This window comes from Cebidichthys violaceus, unplaced genomic scaffold (assembly GCF_023349555.1).
Source record: "Cebidichthys violaceus isolate CVI_PGR_0920_01 unplaced genomic scaffold, fCebVio1.0.p SCAF_53, whole genome shotgun sequence".
NCBI lineage: Eukaryota > Metazoa > Chordata > Actinopteri > Perciformes > Stichaeidae > Cebidichthys > Cebidichthys violaceus.
Genome location: NW_027176739.1, coordinates 989,541 through 999,567, shown reverse-complemented (window position 1 = coordinate 999,567; position 10,027 = coordinate 989,541). Strand labels below are relative to the sequence as shown.

The following is a 10,027-nucleotide window of genomic DNA, read 5'->3' as shown; positions in this document are numbered from 1 at the left end:
GATATCAGCCCAGGGGTGGGCTGGCCATAGGGGATACCGGGGAAATCCCCGGTTGGCCGACGGGGTTGGGCCGGTCCAATACCGGCTCACCTCCATCACCAACCGGCCCTCCCTCTGACATCACCGGCCCCGACTGTATTCTATGCTTCACACAACACCTTCAATTTACTCTAATATCTGAAGGTAATAATCACTGACGGACATTTATACTACTCCACGCGATCTGTATTCACACTCATGGTTTAATCATAATAATAATAATACAATAATTTCCATCTTCTTTACTCATCTAATCTCTTCCGTCAGTCTAACTTTGTTGTAGGTGTTATTAAATGTCAATCTCTCTAGTCTACTCAACACTTGCATCACTCGCTCACAGACGAAGACGTTTCTGAGCGCGAGCCGGCAGCACGGCACCAAAACATAAATCCTTTAAAGGTGGAGCTTATTGTTTTGTTATGCACCTCCAACACCCCTCCACACACACACACACACACACACACACACACACAATCACACACACACACACACACACACACACACAATCACACACCCAGCATGCAACACTACTGATACCACTGATGTTCACACCCCATTGTATGTTCTGTTCTGTTCATTTCTACAATATAGTTCATACTAATTCTACCCTCTGATTCCAGTGTCTTCACTGTGTGCTCGTTCTCTGCTCACATTCATTCCTTAAGGCTCTGTAGTTATACGTAGAACCATCTGATACTAGCCCAGAGTTAAGCAGATTCATCCAGGGACGTGAGGTCAGGGGAGGTCACCTGTCATCATGAAAAGTCAAAAACTAATAATGCTAAAATAAAATAAATATTAATATTTCTCTACTGATCTGTGCTATAAATGTAATTTCTGTATGATTCCAATCAAATCAAGCATTTTTATAATCTAAATCTCTGAATGATGTCACGTCCTGTTCAAACAGAGGAGACAGTGAGGTGAGGCAGTGACGTCACCTCAGACTGTGAATCATCACTAACTGGGTTGAGATCGTGACTTTTTCTGTCTCATTCCTGCACACACTGTAATATCTGTAGACTCTTTGATTAGATCTCCTTTCTTTACATAGAATCATGTATTTCACGTCTGTGTAGAACATGTTTAGTGTTGCTGATCTGACATTAAACCGCAGTGAAGAAGCACAGAGAGGTAAACACTACCTCTGCCTCACTGAAGGGGGCGAGAGAGAGCCCACGGGTCGGTTTATGCTTGTTCTGTTGTTGCTCTTCTTCTACGCTTCTCTTCTTCTTCTTATATTTTGCTTTGACCACAGAAATGTAAGATTCAATATCCAAGCTTAAAAATGTCTTCAAAAAACAGTGAAATTCACCGTCGGACAGCTGAAGTAACCTCTGATGTGTTTGTTGTTCTCTTTATACATCCTGGTTGTTACACACATTATTGCGGGATCTCGCGATTTTTGCGGGTGGAGAGCGCTCTCCTTCTGACACGCTCCCGGTGGGGCAGGTCGGTGGGGGGCAGGTCGGTGGGGCAGGTCGGTGGGGCAGGTAGGTGGGGGGGCAGGTCGGTGGGGCAGGTCGGTGGGGGGGCAGGTCGGTGGGGCAGGTCGGTGGGGGGGCAAACACTCCCAGTGGAATCAAATATGTACCTCACCTATGTGTGTGTAAATAATGCTGATATGAAATATGAAAAACAACCAGTAGTCAATGTTCAAGCTGCCAGTTGAATGGTGATTGAAGCTTCTCTCTTGGTTCATGTATGTATTTGTAAATGTGACTCATGTAGTGTCAGAGCCTCACCAGCCTCACCTCACCTCACCTCATTGTATTCATCTAGCAAACTATTCCTACCTTGGAGTGTTACAGTAGCCAGTATCATTTTATCCCATGTGTCCATCCAGGCAAATTGGTGGATCCAAATGTTATAAAAAAACAACCTATATGATGTCATTTCTTTGTAATCATCCAAAATAATGTTCAGTGTACGGGTGTTTTAACCAGTGGGCCACTGACCGGTGGATCCGTGTGATGCACTGAGTGGGCAACGCGCCGCGTATTGAGTGGGCCGGTCTGACAGTAGCTCCCGGGCCACTTCCTTCCCCCAGTCCGCCCCTGTAAACAACTGGACTCAGAGAAACTTCAACAGCAGGTCTCAGCTAATGACTGCTTCTGTCTGAAAGCTTCTCACACTGAAGTATACTCAAGCAACACAAAGCTTGTTGTGATTCTATGTCATGGTGGGTGTGTTGGAGATGTGAGCTGCTGTCTTCTTAACTTTGGACATTTCTCTGTTTTTAGCCCCTCCCCTCGGGATGCTCTGACTTCTGAGGGAAGCCCTTGTTAATAATAATTTAAATAAAAAAAATAATACATTTCCTGTTTGTCATATTGACACAAAAGATTATGACCCTTTAATCTCCTCTTCTGTGATTGGCTGAAACAGAAGGAGACGTCTAAAACACGGTCTTGTTTTTTAATGCAGGTTCAACTGTCTGAATATTAATGTAACAACATCACAATACGTTTTTGGTGGAAATTGCAAATACATTTCTACTTCTATTATGTTTAAAAGAACAAATATGTGTCTATTTCTCCAGAACTCCAGGCTGAAGGAAATCACACTTCAACAGGTGAATAGAGAAAGAAAAGAGAAAGAAAGAACCAATGAAGCAGAACCAGCACTCAAGGTTTAGTTTGATCTTTTATTAATGAAATTAATTTCTTTACTGACGACTCTCTTGTTTCTGTTCAGAAGCTGTCAGGTTGGTGGGAGGAGTCAGTCGCTGTGCAGGAACACTGGAGGTGAAACATCAAGGAGACTGGAGACCAGTAGATTACTATGACTGGAGTTTAGTATTTTACTATTACTGGACCCTGAAGGAAGCAGCTGTTGTCTGTAGAGATCTGGACTGTGGCTCTGCTGTTTCTATCAGAGAGAGAATGGAGTCCTCAAACAGATCTGTGTGGAGGATCAACTCTCACTGTGTTCACTTTGGATCTGCTCTGAAGGATTGTGTAACATCATCAGGTTACTCTTCCTCCATCGTGGATCTCACCTGCTCAGGTAAGCTCATCAGTGACATCATCAGTGACATCATCTATGACAGTAATGTTTCCAGGTGGACACTGTGGTGGAAAAAAAATCCTATACCCGCTTTGCGTGAGTCTTCTAATGCTGAAATACATAATACCGAAAACCAGGTTGTCTTTTAAGTATTTATTCTCTGCGCAGAGAAGGTTCAATCATCACAACAGAATGCGTTCAGTCTCAGTGAGGAAGAACCTCGAAAAAAGTGAACAAGCTTTCTTTATACAGAATGAGCAAAGGTGGGGGCCGATGGCCAACGTTACAGACGTTTCGGTCTCAGACTTTTGGTCTCAGACTGATAGAAACAACAAGTGAAAACAAACGGCCAGCAACCAAAACAAGCGGCCCAAAGGCGTCGGCATGGAACATTCTCATACAACACAGTTAGTTATCTATGTGAACAGAGAGGGAGAATTATTCTTCTGCACAACAGAGACACGGTGAAGTTCAACAAAGTCCAAAGCAAAATGACTTCTGCATGAATACAATATACTGAGTAGAAATATATACTACGTAAAAAATTACCATTACAACACACACACACACATGCAGCAGCTAGAACTTGTCTGATGAGCTGCTGCCTCAGTAAATCAGGTGCTGAATGCACCAAGATATCTTTATATATGAAACCTCCATGTCTGCTGCTTCAGGAGTCCTCTGGGCCAAACACCAACCAGCCTGAAAGGACTCCTCCTTCAGCTTCACAGCTTTCTTATTCACTGGTTTCCACCAGCAGCTTCTTTGGTTTCCACCATAACAGGCACCAATGACCTACTGGACACAACTTAGAGCAGCTCAGCTCAGCCGGGGGCTCGTCAGTATCTCCACACCGTCCTTCAGGCTGGACACTCCTTCAGGAGAGAGTCCAGCTCCATCTCTTCTAGATGTTAGGGATCATTTTATGAACACATTTATATTCTGGGTCACAGATCTAAGAAAAATAAGACATCTTGTTATTTAGTGTCTGGTGCCTCTTCTCTCTCTCTCTTTCATCTTCTATCATCTCTCCAGACTCTGTCAGGCTGGTGAATGGGACTAGTCTGTGCTCAGGCAGACTGGAGGTGAAGTCTAACCAGTCTAACCAGTCTAACCAGCGGTGGTCCTCAGTGTGTGAAGATGACTTTGACCAGCAGGATGCAGAGGTGGTCTGTAGGGAGCTTGACTGTGGGGCTCCTTCAGTCCTCCAGGGGGCGCTCTATGGAGAAGTGGAGGCTCCAATGTGGACCAGAGAGTTCCAGTGTGGAGGCAATGAGTCTGCTCTGCTGGACTGTAGAAGCTCAGGCTCAGATAGAAACACCTGCTCACCTGGCAAAGCTGTTGGACTCACCTGCTCAGGTAGAAGAGGAGCTGCAGCTTTGATCTGGTTCATTTCTGTTCTACTGAAACTCACTTTGTTCTTTACTGACGACTCTCTTGTTTCTGTTCAGAACCTCTCAGGTTGGTGGGAGGAGCCAGTCGCTGTGCAGGAACACTGGAGGTGAAACAGGGAGACTGGAGACCAGTACATGACTATTACTGGACCCTGAAGACAGCAGAGGTTGTCTGTAGAGATCTGGACTGTGGCTCTGCTGTTTCTATCAGACATAGAGAGGAGTCCTCAGAGAGATCTGTGTGGATGATCTACTCTGACTGTGTTGACTCTGGATCTGCTCTAAGAGATTGTTCAACATCACATTTCTCTTCCTCCATCCTGGATCTCACCTGCTCAGGTAAGTCCATCAGTGACATCATCTATGTGTCAATCTACTTCCTATGTTCTGGTCCAGTCCCTCTCTAACTACATCCTGGGAATCTGTGTATAAAACACTCTCTGAGGTGGCTCTATCCCTTCATGAGTCTTCACCTGTCTCTTCCTTATTCGGTGTACAGTTAGATTCTCCATTGTCTGCTTTCAAACGTGACTTTTTAGCATGTTTAACTCTACTGGCTCAGCACCTGGTGCTGCTGAAGTGGAGACATGTTTCTTCATCAAGTTCAAGGCACATCTTCTGAGGTGTGGATACTTGTGTTCCATCAGTAAGTCCCATAACTCTTCATTCATGCCAGGTGTTTCCCTTGATTTGATCTCAATGTAAATGTGCAGTGAGAGAATCTCTGTCTCAGCAGCAGAGCTGTCCAGGTGGAACACTGATCCTATTTAGCTCTCAGTAAAGCTCTTCTGATGTTTCACTTCTGTCTGCATGTGAGGAAAGTTCACAGCGTTGAAGCCTACTTGACAGCAGTTGTGTCTTTTAAACGTGTTTCCTTCACTGATCCTGTTGATGACATGTTCATCATAATCCTGCAGCTCTAAATCAGCTTCGTTGAACAGTAGAGGGAGATCTGTCACAAACACTGAATCCAGAAGCCACTGGTAGTCCTCTAGCTGTGCATCTTCTGCATGTGATGAAAGATTCAGAAAGTCTCACTGAATGTCAACAACAATGTTCCTCTGCTCAGCATCTTACATCAGTGTGCAGCAGTAGGTCTCTGTGTTCAAAGCCCTTCTCCTCCAAGTGAGTCCAGAATACCATTCTCTGTAGAGTCCTGGTCCCAACACAACTCACAGTCTTCAAGGCAACATCCCTCCCTTCCTTCATGTTGAACATCTTCACCACAACGCTTGCTGCTGAATTCTACATGATAATAAAGGAAGTAGAGGAACATTCTCTGTGTTATCACAACATGATGAACCCAGTAGCACTAATCCGTCTCTGAGCTTCTGAGCTCCGTTTCATAATGCAGCTCCAAAGTGTCCTACTTTGGTAAGACCACGCTCACATTGCAGACAAGACAGACGCTGTTCAGATTTCAGTAAACATGAAAAGAATTCTCCTCCAGTCTGACTAAATGTGTTGAGTTCATGATCTTTTGATATTTGTGTTTTCAGCTAACTTAGCTAGCTGGTTACTGATTATTATTATTATACATATTTTTGACTTATTGTATTATTGAATTGAATCTCTGAATCATTGTTTCATGACATCTTGTTATTTAGTGTGTGGTGTCTCTTCTCTCTCTCTCTTTCATCTTCTATCATCTCTCCAGACTCTGTCAGGCTGGTGAATGGGACTAGTCTGTGCTCAGGCAGACTGGAGGTGAAGTCTAACCAGTCTAACCAGTCTAACCAGTCTAACCAGTGGTGGTCCTCAGTGTGTGAAGATGACTTTGACCAGCAGGATGCAGAGGTGGTCTGTAGGGAGCTTGACTGTGGGGCTCCTTCAGTCCTCCAGGGGGTGCTCTATGGAGAAGTGGAGGCTCCAATGTGGACCAGAGAGTTCCAGTGTGGAGGCCATGAGTCTGCTCTGCTGGACTGTAGAAGCTCAGGCTCAGATAGAAACACCTGCTCACCTGGCAAAGCTGTTGGACTCACCTGCTCAGGTAGAAGAGGAGCTGCAGCTTTGATCTGGTTCATTTCTGTTCTACTGAAACTCACTTTGTTCTTTTACTGACGACTCTCTTGTTTCTGTTCAGAACCTGTCAGGTTGGTGGGAGGAGCCAGTCACTGTGCAGGAACACTGGAGGTGAAACTTCAAGGAGACTGGAGACCAGTACATGACTCTGTCTGGAGCTTGAAGACAGCAGATGTTGCCTGTAGAGATCTGGACTGTGGCTCTGCTGTTTCTACCAGAGAGAGAAAGGAGTCCTCACAGAGATCTGTGTGGAGGATCTACTCTCACTGTGTTTACTCTGGATCTGCTCTGAGAGATTGTTTAACATCATCTTCCTCTTACTCCATTCTGGATCTCACCTGCTCAGGTAAGTCCATCAGTGACATCATCTATGTGTCAATCTACTTCCTATGTTCTGGTCCAGTCCCTCTCTAACTACATCCTGGGAATCTGTGTATAAAACACTCTCTGAGGTGGCTCTATCCCTTCATGAGTCTTCACCTGTCTCTTCCTTATTCGGTGTACAGTTAGATTCTCCATTGTCTGCTTTCAAGCGTGACTTTTTAGCATGTTTAACTCTACTGGCTCAGCACCTGGTGCTGCTGAAGTGGAGACATGTTTCTTCATCAAGTTCAAGGCACATCTTCTGAGGTGTGGATACTTGTGTTCCATCAGTAAGTCCCATAACTCTTCATTCATGCCAGGTGTTCCCCTTGATTTGATCTCAATGTAAATGTGCAGTGAGAGAATCTCTGTCTCAGCAGCAGAGCTGTCCAGGTGGAACACTGATCCTATTTAGCTCTCAGTGAAGCTCTTCTGATGTTTCACTTCTGTCTGCATGTGAGGAAAGTTCACAGCGTTGAAGCCTACTTGACAGCAGTTGTGTCTTTTCAACGTGTTTCCTTCACTGATCCTGTTGATGACATGTTCATCATAATCCTGCAGCTCTAAATCAGCTTCGTTGAACAGTAGAGGGAGATCTGTCACAAACACTGAATCCAGAAGCCACTGGTAGTCCTCTAGCTGTGCATCTTCTGCATGTGATGAAAGATTCAGAAAGTCTCACTGAATGTCAACAACAATGTTCCTCTGCTCAGCATCTTACATCAGTGTGCAGCAGTAGGTCTCTGTGTTCAAAGCCCTTCTCCTCCAAGTGAGTCCAGAATACCATTCTCTGTAGAGTCCTGGTCCCAACACAACTCACAGTCTTCAAGGCAACATCCCTCCCTTCCTTCATGTTGAACATCTTCACCACAACGCTTGCTGCTGAATTCTACATGATAATAAAGGAAGTAGAGGAACATTCTCTGTGTTATCACAACATGATGAACCCAGTAGCACTAATCCGTCTCTGAGCTTCTGAGCTCCGTTTCATAATGCAGCTCCAAAGTGTCCTACTTTGGTAAGACCACGCTCACATTGTAGACAAGACAGACGTTGTTCAGATCTCAGTAAACATGAAAAGAATTCTCCTCCAGTCTGACTAAATATGTTGAGTTCATGATCTTTTGATATTTGTGTTTTCAGCTAACTTAGCTAGCAGGTTACTGATTATTATTATTATTATACATATTTTTGACTTATTGTATGATTGAATTGAATCTCTGAATCATTGTTTCATGACATCTTGTTATTTAGTGTCTGGTGTCTCTTCTCTCTCTCTCTTTCATCTTCTATCATCTCTCCAGACTCTGTCAGGCTGGTGAATGGGACTAGTCTGTGCTCAGGCAGACTGGAGGTGAAGTCTAACCAGTCTAACCAGTCTAACCAGTCTAACCAGCGGTGGTCCTCAGTGTGTGAAGATGACTTTGACCAGCAGGATGCAGAGGTGGTCTGTAGGGAGCTTGACTGTGAGGCTCCTTCAGTCCTCCAGGGGGCGCTCTATGGAGAAGTGGAGGGTCCAATGTGGACCAAAGAGTTCCAGTGTGGAGGCCATGAGTCTGCTCTGCTGGACTGTAGAAGCTCAGGCTCAGATAGAAACACCTGCTCACCTGGCAAAGCTGTTGGACTCACCTGCTCAGGTAGAAGAGGAGCTGCAGCTTTGATCTGGTTCATTTCTGTTCTACTGAAACTCACTTTGTTCTTTTACTGACGACTCTCTTGTTTCTGTTCAGAACCTGTCAGGTTGGTGGGAGGAGCCAGTCGCTGTGCAGGAACACTGGAGGTGAAACAGGGAGACTGGAGACCAGTAGATGACTATTACTCGACCCTGAAGGCAGCAGCTGTTGCCTGTAGAGATCTGGACTGTGGCTCTGCTGTTTCTACCAGAGAGAGAAAGGAGTCCTCATGGAGATCTGTGTGGAGGATCTACTCTCACTGTGTTTACTCTGGATCTGCTCTGAGGGATTGTTTAACATCATCTTCCTCTTCCTCCATCATGGATCTCACCTGCTCAGGTAAGTCCATCAGTGACATCATCTATGTGTCAATCTACTTCCTATGTTGTGGTCCAGTCCCTCTCTAACTACATCCTGGGAATCTGTGTATAAAACACTCTCTGAGGTGGCTCTATCCCTTCATGAGTCTTCACCTGTCTCTTCCTTATTCGGTGTACAGTTAGATTCTCCATTGTCTGCTTTCAAACGTGACTTTTTAGCATGTTTAACTCTACTGGCTCAGCACCTGGTGCTGCTGAAGTGGAGACATGTTTCTTCATCAAGTTCAAGGCACATCTTCTGAGGTGTGGATACTTGTGTTCCACCAGTAAGTCCCACAACTCTTCATTCATGCCAGGTGTTTCCCTTGATTTGATCTCAATGTAAATGTGCAGTGAGAGAATCTCTGTCTCAGCAGCAGAGCTGTCCAGGTGGAACACTGATCCTATTTAGCTCTCAGTAAAGCTCTTCTGATGTTTCACTTCTGTCTGCATGTGAGCAAAGTTCACAGCGTTGAAGCCTACTTGACAGCAGTTGTGTCTTTTAAACGTGTTTCCTTCACTGATCCTGTTGATGACATGTTCATCATAATCCTGCAGCTCTAAATCAGCTTCGTTGAACAGTAGAGGGAGATCTGTCACAAACACTGAATCCAGAAGCCACTGGTAGTCCTCTAGCTGTGCATCTTCTGCATGTGATGAAAGATTCAGAAAGTCTCACTGAATGTCAACAACAATGTTCCTCTGCTCAGCATCTTACATCAGTGAGCAGCAGTAGGTCTCTGTGTTCAAAGCCCTTCTCCTCCAAGTGAGTCCAGAATACCATTCTCTGTAGAGTCCTGGTCCCAACACAACTCACAGTCTTCAAGGCAACATCCCTCCCTTCCTTCATGTTGAACATCTTCACCACAACGCTTGCTGCTGAATTCTACATGATAATAAAGGAAGTAGAGGAACATTCTCTGTGTTATCACAACATGATGAACCCAGTAGCACTAATCCGTCTCTGAGCTTCTGAGCTCCGTTTCATAATGCAGCTCCAAAGTGTCCTACTTTGGTAAGACCACGCTCACATTGCAGACAAGACAGACGCTGTTCAGATCTCAGGAAACATGAAAAGAATTCTCCTCCAGTCTGACTAAATATGTTGAGTTCATGATCTTTTGATATTTGTGTTTTCAGCTAACTTAGCTAGCTGGTTACTGATTAT

General features: G+C 44.8%; 1 protein-coding gene and 1 long non-coding RNA gene across 2 annotated transcripts in view; both read left to right on the top strand.

Moving 5' to 3' along the window:
* The window catches only part of LOC137888247 (uncharacterized), a 5,826-nt gene extending 2,917 nt beyond the window's left edge, over nt 1-2,909 (top strand). Inside the window, exons 2-3 of the long non-coding RNA XR_011105123.1 lie at nt 2,582-2,614; nt 2,737-2,909. This is a non-coding gene — a long non-coding RNA (uncharacterized lncRNA). The remainder of the gene's footprint in view (nt 1-2,581; nt 2,615-2,736) is intronic.
* Nucleotides 2,910-2,924: 15 nt separating this feature from the next.
* On the top strand, nt 2,925-8,907 carry LOC137888276 (scavenger receptor cysteine-rich type 1 protein M130-like). Its single transcript, XM_068731637.1, has 7 exons — nt 2,925-3,048; nt 4,084-4,407; nt 4,500-4,781; nt 6,760-6,810; nt 8,132-8,464; nt 8,558-8,839; nt 8,897-8,907. Exons 1-7 carry the CDS (start codon nt 2,925-2,927, stop codon nt 8,905-8,907), a joined length of 1,407 nt encoding a protein of 468 aa, XP_068587738.1.
* Nucleotides 8,908-10,027: the final 1,120 nt, after the last annotated feature.